Source organism: Ambystoma mexicanum, chromosome 6q, assembly GCF_040938575.1.
Source record: "Ambystoma mexicanum isolate Mex_15411 chromosome 6q, UKY_AmexF1_1, whole genome shotgun sequence".
Classification (NCBI taxonomy): domain Eukaryota; kingdom Metazoa; phylum Chordata; class Amphibia; order Caudata; family Ambystomatidae; genus Ambystoma; species Ambystoma mexicanum.
Genome location: NC_090937.1, coordinates 449,532,683 through 449,546,961, shown reverse-complemented (window position 1 = coordinate 449,546,961; position 14,279 = coordinate 449,532,683). Strand labels below are relative to the sequence as shown.

Below are 14,279 nucleotides of genomic sequence, written 5' to 3'. Positions count from 1 at the left end.
CAGCTACCCATCTCTCCCTGTTCAAAGTAGTTTACTCTTGTTCTGAACATAGTATATTCTACCATATCCATTATAGTCTTGATTCTACCATATATATTAAAGTCACAGTATGTCTTCCTAAATTCTGCTTGGAGAATTGAATCCTTAGTTTTGATATAGTGAATTTCAATAGCCTTAGCCCCATTAGTCAGTATTTCAATCACCTTTTCTTTTATCTATGGAAATCACTTGAGCTGCTTTCTGTGAGGAGTGTGTGTGATGAAAGCATGAGTACTAAAATGTGGCTCCAGTTTCCATGGTTTCAGTGGGCATGGTTATAAGGTGTGATTTCCATGCTGAGGTCCGTGGAAAGCCATCTTTTAGGGTCTTATGTTCCTGAGTATTTCATAATAAATGGGAACCTGTATGAGTGCTGAATGAAGCTCTTATAATGCCTGGCAGCATGTTTCATCATCACTGGCCCTTGAGGACCATTTTCACTGGTCGCCCTGACGGACAATCACAGATGACCCTGCAAAATAACTATCCACTAAAAAGGCTGCATTGATATGCTGGTCCTCCTTGAGCAATCTATGTTAGGTCTAGCTGTTGACCATACCCGTGTTTGTTCATTGCTTCTACTTAGCACCACTCAACTAGCTAGTTACTGAATATAATAGAGGTTCCATTCAAAACCCTCATCGTTTGACCCCTGCTCCAGCATCACTCTTCCACATTAGACATGCCATTTAGTTTCTTATCAAATTTATTTTGAGGGAGGAGAACAGGTCTTTGGGGCAGGCTGCATGAATGAAGGCACACACGTGCATGACTGGTTGAGAGCAATAGCAGAGACATGCATTTAACAAGTTTGTAGAATTTATTTGAACACTAGGATGGAAGTCGAATGTCTTTGGTGATTGCTGGTTGATTGAGCGAGCGCTCACACACCACTTGGTTGAGCACAATAGCTGGCACAAGTGTTTGAATTTCTTGTTACATTTACTGGCACACTTTAAGAGTAGGGCAAAACCTTTTGGGGTGCACTGCTTGAATGAATGCATGCCAACATGCCCAATTAAGTAATCACAGGAGAATGAAAACATGACATGGTTAATTTATAAATGTGGAATTTATTTTAAAGTGAGCAATACAAGAAGCACTGATATTATCATAAACTGAAATATTAAACAAGTGAAACATTACAATCCCCAAAATAATATGGACACTTTAAATAATGGCGTAAAGAAAATTAATATCTTACCGTATAAGGCCCTGAAGAAGCACATACCTGAGGCAAATATTGGGAGCACAAGCAGTGTGAAACATGTGTAGACACATCCTTCATCATCTTGAAATGTTTGTTCTTTTTTAAAAAAAAGAAATGTTTTGAGAACTTTATTGGCCCAAATCTCATCCTTTTTGAAACTCATGTTCTTTTAATTTTTTGAAAATGATTAGAGGTGTTAAAAAGGGATAACATATCCCTTGAAAGGTAAATACATATTGCTGTTGTTGACAAACTGATCTTGGATACTATTCTGTTTAACAAATATTGATAAATTGTGTCTGTATAACAACTTGTTTGAAATATATAGAATTATAGCACACTAAATCCCTTGAATTATGTACTGATTAATATAATTGAACATACATACATTGCACTGCAGCTTGGATCATTACAATATATTGATATATTTCCATCAAAACAGTAATGCAGTGCCACCTCATAGCAACTGTGTGACATGCAAGGGTGTCGAAGAAGGAAGTTGACACAAAGGTGGCATATTTGTAGTAAAAGGCTTTTATTAATGAAAAAGAAACCCTCACGATCCCTATTTCTAAGAGGGTTTTACCTGCCTCAAACAAAATCTCAGGAAACTGTCAGAGCCTACGTCTAACCCTTACACTACTACTAAAAGTAATATTGTCCAACAGAAATTTCCTTCTGCAGGAAAATTACTCCCATCTCCTGGTGTATGGTGTGAGAAACTAGAAGGCACTCTCACAACCACTCCCCAGGGATTGTTTGGTCAGGTGGCCAGCAAAGTGCCATCACTTTTGGATCCCGACCCTGGGGGTGGACAAACAAGGGAGGATCACTTTCCTGGAGGGTCCTTGGGGAATGGGGAGAGAGTGCCAAATGTTGAGACATGGTATCCCCCTTTCTCAATATAGACTAACCCTTCCTTCCCTCAACATGCATGGGCTACGTCCACTCATACCTTATCCCTCCTCATAAACGTCCACCAAGTAGTGAGAAGAGGGACAGGCAACTAGGAACAATGCACACTTCCTATGGCCAACACCACTCTTGTACTGAGACGAAGAAGAGAGGTGTAAGAGCATGCAGCACTGTAGGTCAGGCATGTCCCATTAATTAGGCCCATTATAGCCAGGCAATTCAGGTCAACAACAACACACACCTGAGGCCCCTTAATGGGGCTAAGGTGTATAAAGGAAGGAGAGGCAACTATGTGAGGGAAGAAGGAGAAGGACAGCCGGGCCGGAGCGAGACAAGGCAGTCTGAAGACTGGCAACAATCCCAGAAGACCTACAGGATCCAGGGCGAAGGGGTCACATGGCATTCGCATGACCGGGAGCCTTCATAGCGGAAGGCGGGCAGACAGAGCTGCCACACAACTGACCTGCTGCAGAAAGGATCTGGAAGCAGAGAGAATGCAGTCTGCATTTGATGCAAGGAACTGGGAAGCCGGAGTGTGCAAGGACATGCCCAGCAAGGGATCAGAGCCAATGCAGTCTGCTTTCTAACTACAAATGAGGTGAGCGGGAACAGCTGGGACCGCCTCTGGGGAGGTGCAAAGAGCCAGTGAGTGTCAAAGGACACGGAAAGACCAGAGTGCTCCTGTGGTGGAAATGCAAACTGCGCGAAAAAAAGGTGCGCACATATCAGTTGCGGGAATACCATACTATAAGGGGAGGAGGGGTCACTGACAGTTAAATAATTTTAGGTGTCAAACTTGAGAATGCCCTAAACAATTTAATTTTAAGTAGGTAGCATATAATTGAGAAAGATAGGTTACAGGTAAGTATGCAGGGTTTAACATTAGATCGAGGTGCTGTAAACAGGCCTCAAAGCATGAAGCTTTAGCAGAAATGACCTCAAACGTTTTGATTTGCTTAGCAGCCACAGGGGCTGAAAGCGGATTGCAAAAGTACATGTTCCCAGGATCATACGAGAGGGAACGAAAGGGTAACTTATGATACTTTTGAGTATTAGTATGAAACAGGTCTGCTGGCGGTTTCAAATTGCCCCTTAGCACAGCTCAGCCTGGGAAGCAGTTTGAAGTGTTCTTAAAATGAAACATTAAAATGGTAACTTGTCTTTAGTCCAAGGCTCTGTCAGTATCATGATCGGTAGTGTTCTCATGGGAAGCTAATGGGGATGATCGGAGGCAGATGAATACAGATCTGCTGTTCATCCCAAATGTTTCAATACCTTGGCTTCATGATGTGGGAATTGTGGGCTGGGCTGTGATGTCACAGTGGTGTTCTAGGGTGGTGTGGTAAGGTTTTCGGGACCCAATCATTGCAGGCTAGTGCATGTCCAATATAGAGGAATGACATGTTTGCTCCAATGATTTTCGCTCAAAAAATGTATCAAATGTGTAAATACGTTTTGATGTTAATTAGTTTAGAAGTTTATACGAGCCTTTGATTTAGAGGTGTTGCTTTGACAGCGCTTTTCATGTAGTTCTGTTCTGTGTTCTGTGTGAATTTTGCATTCCCCCCTGCGCCTGGGGCCCTGCATAAATTGCATTACTTCTTGCCTGGTGTACACTCTTTTTTGGATTACCTTTGTAATTTTATTGGCAAGTTTTTAAGGCAACCCGCAGTACACTCCGGTGGGACCGCAAGCAAGTAACGGTCTGTAAGCACAAGTGAATGTGAATCATACTGAATAGCGAACTGAATAGAAATTGCTATTTGAGTGAAAGCACTTCTTATTAAATGCCGAACTAAATAGAAACTGCTACTTAATTAAGAACAAGTGATATTGAATACCAAACAAACATTTGGAAGTTAAATCGACATAGTGAGTGTCAAATTGTTAATCAGCAGCATTGTGAACAGAACTACAGCAAGTGGGAAATTGAGAAAATACTTAAGTATTCGAATTACAAATTATGAACTTGTGGCAAAGCAAAGACTGGTGCAGAAAAGGGTTGCACTATCCAAAAGGAAAGACACATGTGGAAAGCTCAAGGCAGAAGAGCCTTTGAGGGGCCAAACAAACCTAGAGGGGGAGACTTGTGGTTGCGCAACCTGTGCGGTCTGACAACTGCACCTAGACCAAGGAGCTCTCTACTGTGAAGATCGCAGTCATCCTGAATCAAGCCAAGCAGAAGCCTAGGGTTCCTAGTTGAATGGCCTGTGATGGGTGGACCATGTGGTCTGATAACTACACCTAGACCAGGGAGCCCTAAATGATGACCAGCAAAGAACAGTCCAAGTAAGCCACTGAGATCTATAAACTGATTGATAAAGCAAGCCAGAAGGCAGATCAAGTAAACCTGTTGTTTTCTTGCATAGAACATTTAACAAGTGACCTAAGAATAAGTAATAGATTGGAATCTTAGGTAGGGGAATCCTGAGAATTGAAGGAAATGAGAAGTGTTGTCTGGGGGAAGGGAACCTCAAGATCTTCTTTTTGTGTGAACTGTACCATATTAAACTTGGGGAAGGGAACCTCAAGGCACGGTTGAATATTGGTGAAACAAACAGCTATTGGAACTGTATTGAGCCTGAAATAGAAAGCCCAAGAAGGACATCAGCTGAGAGTACTTGAGACTTTAATTTTGAACACTATTTTGGTTAAGAAGAATCCCACACTTCGTTTATTTCTAGATGTGAGGGCAAGCACAGGTTTTGGTCAACGACAGAATTTTGATTTGGATTTACAGATACAGGGCCTCATTACGAGGTCAGCGGTAACTCGTAAGGTATTACAGGCGGGTTGCGGCAACCTTGTAAACACTGTTTGCGACGCCTGATATGCTGATACCACCGATGATATTACAGGTGACGATAGGCCTAGATACCAGGCCGAGAAAACTGTAAGTCCCCATTCCCGTGGAGTCTGTGTATAGTGGTGCTGGTGCATCTGTGAAAACCATGCCTGCAGGGGCCGGTACTCCCGGCAGGTCAGACCTGCCAGGAGATCTGGCCCCTGCAGGCAATCTAGTAGTCTGGTGGTCTGGATAGGGTGCCAGTATATTGCTAACAGCACCCTTATTTCCAGACCGCCAGACTTGGAAATGAGGTCTGTAGACTTCCCTTAGTTTTCTTTAGGCAGGAGAAATCCATACCTTAGTTATAGGGCAAGTTAGGCCTTTCACCATCCTGACATTTAATAACATTTGTTGAATCTTAATTTCTGTTGTCTGTGACATCTCTCTTGACACCATGCATGTCTCACAATGGGTAGTGTTCCCTCAATGTTCTCTTGCAAAGACAATGTCAGGGGGAATGATTCCCTTCCTCTGGCCTGCAGCAAGCTTGCAGACAGTTCTCTCCCTAGGAGAATGGCTCCCTTCTCCTGGTATCGATCAGCACTCTGCAAGGCCAGGGGGAATGATTCCCTTTCCCAGGCCCCTCTTCAGCATACTTTACTAGCTTTATTTTTTCTACCAGGAGAATGACTCCCTTCTCGTGGTGCTTAAGAGTTCTGTTCTCACTTGAATTTTGCCTTGGCACTTTTTCACAGAATCAAGAAAGTTCCAAATCTTACTTATCTCGGGGTCCCAGACCTTTCCATGGTGGTCAGTGGGCTTACCTCTGCCACTGTTAGGAGGAAGATTTCCACAAATGCACTATTCTCTTTCGTTGGGTTCCCAGAACCTTTTTTGGTGGTTAGTGGACTTATTCCTGGAATGGAACAAGGAAGATTTCCTTGGATGCACTCTTCTTTTGTATTCGGGTCCAAGACCCTTCTCAGGTGCTCAGTGAGCTTATCCCTGCCACTGGTAAGAGGAACATTTTCTCAGACGCACTCTTTACTTTTGTTCGGCGCCTAGACCCTTCTCTGGTGGTCAGTGGTTTTATCCCACCACTGATACAAGGAAGATTCCCTTGGAAGCACCCTTTTTTTTTTTGTTCTGATCCCACACCCTTCTCTGGTGGTCAGTGGTTTAATCCCAGCCACTTATATGGGGAAGATTCCATCGGATACACTCTTTAATTGAAGCACTTGCCCTGGCTTGTAGCTAAGACCATTTAACTCCACTCACATCCCTAATTGGTACGCTTGTGCTTCTCATTGCCTTCTGGGACTGGCTCACATTGCATGGATCTCTCCATGGACTGGGGTTGATCTCCTGCCCGCTTCCTACAGACATCAACTTCTTCTCGTCTTCTGCACGTCTGCATGTCGAGACTCACTACAGTCTCTGCACTGTTCAGGGACCGTGCAGTCTACCTCCTCTTGGAGGTCGTGCCACTGCCTCGCCTATTTGCAGCTGACCTCGGTCCTGTCGATGTAGGACCCATCACAGACTCTCTCAGATTCACAGCTGGCATACTCTACAAAACCCTTCCCTCAGGTCCACCAAAAACTTTGAAACTCCTGGGTTCTCTGACTAGGGAGGAAGGCAAAGACCTTGACTCCTTCTTCACTTTCCTTTTAATGGGGCGTGCTCCACCCCAGCGTAACATCAACACCTGTTGGCAGTTCCTCATTGGAATTCCTCATGCCTACTGTGAGCCACCTTGTCTCAGTACCTGGAAAATCAGTAATCCTTATGCTTTCTATGCTCTTCTTTGTCCTTGTACTTTCTATCTTAGTTGTATTCCTGGTCTCACAGAAATACATTGGTTTACTATCAATATAGATGTTGGCAATTTAGGAGGAGATTAAGGAATGTGAGGGAGTGATGTGATGTAATGTGTTGTACCCAAAGACATTGTCCTTATGCCCAGAGGGGGAGCCCCTCCCCATGAGGTCCTCCGGCATTAAACCACCCCTAATGGGACTATTCAGCAGCACATCACTAGCCTCATGGGAAAAAGCTCCCCCTTGGGGAGCAGTGGCAATGCTTAGCGAACTGTCACAGATAATTGACACACTTTGAGGGAAGGTAAACATCTTTCGTGAACACAGGGTGATTGAATGAGCACTCACGCACAACTTGGTTGAGTGCAAAAGCTGACAAAAGCAAATTAATTTCTTGTCAAATTTATTTGCACACTTTGAGAAAATGGGAAACATTTTTAGGGTACGTGGCTTGATTCAATGTACAACTACAAATTACACTAAAGGGATCCAGCCCTATCTAGACAATCGGAACAAAATGGCTAGAAGGCACGTGGCTGTCATAAAATATATCTACACTCATGATCTACCCTGATTGTACTTAACTATCCATGCTCATACCAGCTGTGTTTCTTAACAGTTACACATTTTGCTACTGATTTGGCAACATGCATTTATTATACATAGCTTTAACATATCAAAAAAGAAGAATTCATCCTAACAGCTAGATAAACATATATGTGATATGCTGAAAACTTTCATTCTAAACTTCTAAGGAAAATGTTCCTTCTGCTTTTCTCAGTTTTGATATCTGTGCACTATCTTGTCTAATTATGTTTTACCTTTGTGTACAACCTTACATTTTTTGACTTGTGTTTCTCTATTAATTAAAGCCCATCATGTTTTGTTGCTCCATGGTAATGGCAAACGTCATGCACTGAATAGGCAACTAAGGAGAACTGTAAAGTGACCCGAGTCTTCTTGGAATGAGTCTCACTTATTATGCCTTATATCAGTACAATCAATTAGTATGCTGTGTGATCCTTGCAAGACTTGCCTCATGTGTATTGTATGTCTACATCTGCATGCAATCAATCCCGGGGTTAGACTAATTTCTCAGAGGATAGGGAAACTGGATAACCCTTAACATTTGGAATGGTACTACTCAGATTTGCAATTTCCTTGACTTCTAGCTTTTCAAATTAGGGATACATTTCGCCAGCAATGTGCCAAATTTGGGAGTTTTCGGCGATATGCCAGTAAACATGTACATGGGCTGTTTTTCAAAAGCAGGTCAACCAGGGCAGTTGGGGAGCTCTGGGGGTTGCAGCAACTGTTGTCATAGATAATATTACTAACTCCAAGCCTGAAGATTGAATGGCACTATGGTGGTGATGGTGAGTGAAGTCCACTGTGGTAGTGAGAAGAATAAACCTTTAGCTGATGTCCCAAATGGGAAGTACCAAGACATTACGTATGTCTATGATCTGAATGTAGCACAAGGGTACATGATAACTTTCCTTGCTTGAACATACCATTGTACCAATTGAACTGGCTGAGACATTCCCACATCTAATGTTTACTGCTTCAGGCAGGAAAGAGTGCACACCCTAGGGTTCTGAGCAAATGGGACCTCATTGGGAGAGATAAGGATTCCCATTCCTGTCAGGAACTCCCTAAATCACTCCCCATGATGGCATACATGGGACAATCTGAAAGGCAAAACAGCAATAATTCCAGAGACTGGGCTAAAGGCGAAGCTAACGTATGCCTTGATCAACAAGTCACAAAATGTCTCTTTAAGAATAATCTTCCAATCAACTGCGATGAGGAGGTTGAATATAGAGGACAAGTTGAATCAAGGCAGGACGAGAAACCCATTCGAGAGCAGGGGAAGCCCCTTGACAGAGTAGTAGGTGAGAGGCAGAGCTGTGAGGAGTTGTAGAGAGATTAAGGGTGGAAGAATGAGAGAGTGAGGCCGGCAGCTTGAAGAGTAGATGAAGGGTTGAGAATGAGGGAGAAGGAGGAGATCATGCCATTTACTGCTTAGATAGAAGATAGGTTGTGAACGGCAGTAGAGACACAGGAGAAGAAACCATTGGAAGAAGCACTGGGGTTAGGGGATGAAGAGATAGTGTTATGGTGGCAGAGGAATCAAGAGTTGGAAGGACTGAATAGATAGGCACAGGTACAGAGGAAGGAATGTGGTGGCATGGGCAAGTTCTTGTTGGGTTGGATAAATAAATTATCAAGAGGTTAATGTGGACTTGGAGAACAAGAATCTTGCCATGGGAACAGGTTTCGAGCAGGGAGAATGGGAGATGGCACCCTATGGTAGCGCTCAGTATGCTTCTGTGCCTCTAGAAGTGTCAGGGGAAGTGATAACAGGAGTAGGAGACAAGAGGAATGGGAAACGGATGTCGAGCATGGTGCAGCAGCCCCATCTCCTGCTCCAGTAGCAGCGATGTAGAGTACACCATGGAGTCTTAGGATGCGCATGGTACTCGCATGGCCGTAGTAAGTAGCAGGGGAGAGATGCGGGAACCCCTGTAAATGTGTGTGCAACTCAGTTTCTGTTGCTCCAGAAGGGTCTGTGAAAGGCGTATTATTTCCTGTGGTAACACACCGGCACCGTTCATTCTGGTCCACCACATTACGAGGTCTGCAGCGGGTCCCGCTCTGGACGCCTGGCCAGACCAGATGTGCAGAGCGGGACCCGCTAGCAGTCCAGGATGCTAACAATGGGCCCGTCATAAACGTGCCCGTTGTTAGCATCCTCCCCATTCCCATTGAGCCCTATGGGGGCTCAAATTGGAATGAGGACGTATCAGGTCTGGGTCCCGCAAAAGGGAATTATCGGGCCCTCCAAGGTCAGTTTGGGGGTAGCCATGCTGCTAAAAGCGACATGGCTACCTCCAAACTCGTAATGAGGCCCACTGTGTCTAGTGCATCTAGCTTTGTGCAGGGTACGAGGGCACTTCAAATGGGAATCAGTCATAGCATCCATTTTACCTTTTGAAAAAGAATGTTCAGCTACAGATCGCAAAGAGCAGAAGAATGTTTGGTGTATGCGAAGCATCCAATTGAGTTTGAAAGTGGATATTATTACCAATAACCAATGAGAGCAAGGGGTGAAGAGTTGCAGTGCTGGAGGAATGAGGGGATTCTCAGAAGAAGGGGGGCACGGGTAAACCAAGAATGTTGAAATGTGTGGCAAAACTATCTACAGCATCCGACATGGCTCAACTTGTTAAGATGCAGACACTCACCAATTTTTCTCTATGTTTTAAGGCCAATGGCACGTGCCTGTTAGCACTAATGGAAATGTCAGCCGCATGATTCACATTGCCAACCTGGCTGGAGGTGGAGCTGCTCTTCTGGATATTTTTGGACTTGAGGATTGTACGCCTACAGGCAGTTGCTCCAGCCTGACGAGGTGTGTGCAGTTTCACTACCTTACATGTGCCCGTCCTTATCATTCTGGAGGAAAATTTGACCCTGGCCCACCTGATGTCCAATGTCGCATCTGTACCCCTTTGTCTGCTGTGCCCCTTGTGACCCCTCTATCACCTTACAAGGACATATCAATGACTATGTCTGATCACGGAAAGGAGGGGCTATTGCGACGGACCAAGCAGTTCAATTACAACTCAGCGGCATCATCAAAAGCTTTAATGAATATTTCTGAACAGTATCATCTATTTAGTGGCACAGAGACCTTCTTCTTATCCCTCCTGGCACCTGTAGTCCAAGCCGCGACAACTGCTGAGTGGCTCCAGGTGTCCTGGTATGAACATTTGCTGTTTGTCAATTTGTCCACATCAGCGTTCAGTGCCATCAAGAAAGAACTGTGGACCCTGAGTCTTATAACCCTACAAAAGAGGTATATCCTTGACCTCCTAACTGCCATGGAGGGAGCGGTCTGCCAGAAGATAGGGAGCAAGTGCTGTATGTTTGTGCCTCCCAATGATTCAGTGAATGGTTCCCTGACTCAGACTGTTGCTGCCTTGCATAAACTCAGAGTGCTTATGGAGAATGAGGCAGGAATCCCAAATGAGCCTTGGTAGGACTCTATTTTTTCTTGGATGCACCTTGCTGTAAAAATGATCCTTCCTGTCCTTGTCTTTGCCCTTATTATCTTTTGCTCTCATCATATGCTCTTACGATGCTGTTCTGCCCTGGTACCGAAAGCAGCTGCCATGATGACTGTGACCCTGTCCAAAGCTAGAATCACTGTCATTTCATCTCACATGGGTACTCAGACTGAAGCTGTCTTGTGTCCTCCACTAAGTTGGGATGATTGTGTGGAGCAGCGGATAGATTGCAGAAACGGTGGGGGGATGAGTTGGGTTTCTTCAGCAGAGGAGTATGCCCATCTTGGGACTGATATAAGAGATGATTGTGGGGTTATTCCCTGACAAGATGGCTGTAAAGAACAGGAATATGATTTATTAGTTAAAGTATTTACTAAAGGGAGGAATGTTGGGGTGGTCAGGAAAGGTCCTACTGTTAAAGAGGGGTTATGTTGCGCACACCATATTTGTGACTGGGGGTGCGACAAAGTTGACGTGATGTTACAATTTTATATGTGTGCAGTGTAGTTAAATTTGAATGGGATGTGTTGCTTCAAGTGTTACTTTGTGTTCAAGATTGATACATATGAGATGTGCAGGTGAATAGAAAGATAAATGCCAAAACTGCCAAATGAAATATAAAACACGATCCAGATATGGTATGTGATGAAGTGTGTAGAGGCTGCACAGCAAGAAGTTTTATAATAAGCATGCGAGGAAGGGGATTGGTCACGTAGGACCCACTGTAAAGAAGAGACAATATTTATTAAACATGCATACACACTAAGGTACTGTCACGACCCGCCAGACCTTGCGAGTGTGGAATAGATGGCGCTTCAGGTGCCATTATTGAGACTTCACGTTCTTTTGAACATAATATGCGGTCTAGTTGTTTTTCCAACATGGCCGCCGCCAGTCCGAGTTTTATGCAGTCGGAACTGGGGCTCGGTGCGTTTCAACCCCTTTCACTCTGTGCTTTGGGTTCTACGCTGCCGGTTATTTCCTCTTGGCTCAGGTGAGCCCATCTGTCCTGCCTTTCGTTTTTCCTTGTCTATGGTTGTTGGTTCTTTGGTACTTGCCGCCTGGTTTCCTCCTTTCCATTCCTCCCCTCGCGCTGCTTTCCCGGTGCGTTTTTCTCCTGTACCATTTCTCTTCTCTCGGCGGTCTCCACCTGTCTTCCCTCCTGCCGTTCCTTTCCCCTTCTCTTTCTGCTGTCTCTCTGTTCTTTGCCATTCCTTCCCTGGATCCGCATTTATTCCTGTTTTGGGTCCCACTTACCTTGCTGAGGCATTCCGTGCCTGGTTGGTTTCTCCTCACTCCATTGCCTAACGGATCCTTCTTCCGAACTCCTCTCTTCGGATTGCTACCGAGTCATCAGTGTTTCCCCAACTGAAGTTTCCGTCCGGAATTCACCTTTCCATCTACTACGAACATCTTCAGGGGGTTTTGTGCCTTATCGGCTTTTTCCCCTTTCGGCTATTCTGGCAGATTCGCCACCGGAGTAATTTTCCCAGAAGTGTTCACGGTGGCGAACTCCCGGGGTAGAACATATCTTCATGAAAAGAAGGATTATCGAAGAAGACGCAAGACTACCACCAGCTCTGTCGGGGGAGGCGTTTTCCGACGGCGAGCCTGATAGGTACATACACAGGGAATTTATAAGTTTATACATAGTGGGGTTTTACGAATTCATTAAAACTGTACATTTACAGTTTGTGCAGTGAATTTTAAGTGACTGGGAAAATCTAGTTCTGCTGGGTTGGAGCCGGAGGAGGAGTAATGACTAACCGAGGAGATGGGCAGCTAGCAAACTGGTCAAGGGTTTATGGCCTGCTAGTTTCACATAAAGCAGATTTAATCTCTTTTAAGTGAATGAGAGCTTGCAGAGGGGTCTGGGCATTTGTTATGACCAACAATAACCATTGGGTGAAGTGACAATCGAGGCCAGAGTCACCGATACTCAGGGGTTTTGATTGTTTTTCAGGATATGCTGAAATGGTAGTCATTAGATTAGACCTTTCCAATGTCACCAGTAAGCAGGGTTGGGTTAGATGGCTATCGATAGTTCAAATGTAACCTGTTTGTTGTGCTCTCTCTCATGCCGTTTGAAGTATCCGTGCAAGCATTAAGATGTCTGAGTCTAGCTGGGACTTGTAATGAATTAAGTTTGTATGTGAATGTTTAAACTGTGTAATGATGTCACAAACTACCATGGATGAATCCTAAAAGGAGGTGTGTTCTGCACATGAGTTAAAAAGGGTAGTTAAGATAACAATGACCAATCGGAATGGAGGAATTGGCGAAAGATTGGATTGCTTTGTGTAGGTTTTGGCCAATCATGTAGAGGGTGGATTGCAATGAAATATATGGGGCCATTTTACTTGTTGCAAAAAATATATATAATGTGTCAACCTATGTGGTTCGGTGAGACTCAGGTTAGTTTGACTCTACAGCATCATCTAGCTCCTCCTCAGATGATTGTACAATAAACGTGCTCTACATACTCGCTTCTTAGGTGGTGAGCCCGCTTTGGGTTACAGTGATTAGGGGCCTACCCCATCACACCTGAAAAATGGGGCATTTGACGATTCCAGCCTCATTTGATAAAAGTCCCTTAGGCATGTTCAAAGAATCCCAGTTCCTACAGGAGGCTTGCAAAGGGGGTCGGGGGAATACTTCCTGCCCTCCAGGTACCTCAGAAAAGATTGCTGTGCCTGCCTTGAACTCCTGTTGGGCTTAGTGCCTTCGTCTCCTGACTCCTGCATTACTTGGTGCACCACTGTCTCTTCTACCACCATCTCACCTGCATGCTCCTCGTCACTTGCCTCCTCACCATCACCACTCCTGCATGCTCATCCTCCCTTTGGTTCTCCACCAATCCTGCATGCTCCTTTTACTCCACCCTTTCACCTGCATGCTCCCTTCCACTCTCCCTCTCCAAGCCCTCATAATCATCTGTATCATCACCATCATGCCCACCATCCTAGTCCTAGACCCATCGTAAACATCAGTGTCACCGTCAGTCCCATCATGAGTATTTCCAGTAACAACAACATCTGTTGGATGAGGAGGTAGTTTGATGTGATGAGGGAAATTGACAAACAGGCTATATAACTGTGCTGTTTCCTCTTCAGATAAGGACAATAGTTTCACATCCACCCTCCCCACATCAAGATTGCTGTACCCTCTGAAGGGTAGCACAGCATCTTCAGTTTTCCACCTGCCGTGTCCATCCATCAAATAAAATAAAAATACACAACAGAACATTTCTCTAATAAAAGGTTCCCAGAACTGATGTCCCAAACCATAGGTTTCACACAATCCTCTCCCCTGTAAAGAAAACACATTACGGCTTAATCTCATTCCAAAACCTCCAGCTCCTGTGGACCATGTAGTCCATGCAGCCAAACTCAAGCCACAAAGGAAAGAGGAAGTCACATTTGATGTCATAGGTA

The 14,279-nt window shown here is 44.5% G+C and overlaps 1 protein-coding gene across 2 annotated transcripts in view; it reads left to right on the top strand.

The window, feature by feature from the left end:
• LOC138516100 (syncytin-2-like) overlaps window positions 1–14,279 on the top strand; it is an 82,639-nt gene that overhangs the window by 29,378 nt on the left and 38,982 nt on the right. Inside the window, exon 3 of one of the 2 annotated variants that reach the window (XM_069630926.1) lies at window positions 10,043–11,781. The exons of the other annotated variant lie outside the window; for it this stretch is intronic. Within the exon in view, the coding sequence (XP_069487027.1) occupies window positions 10,043–10,818 (776 nt within the window). The 3' untranslated portion in view covers window positions 10,819–11,781. Of the gene's footprint in view, window positions 1–10,042; window positions 11,782–14,279 lie in introns of those variants that run through there. 2 annotated transcript variants of the gene reach the window in all.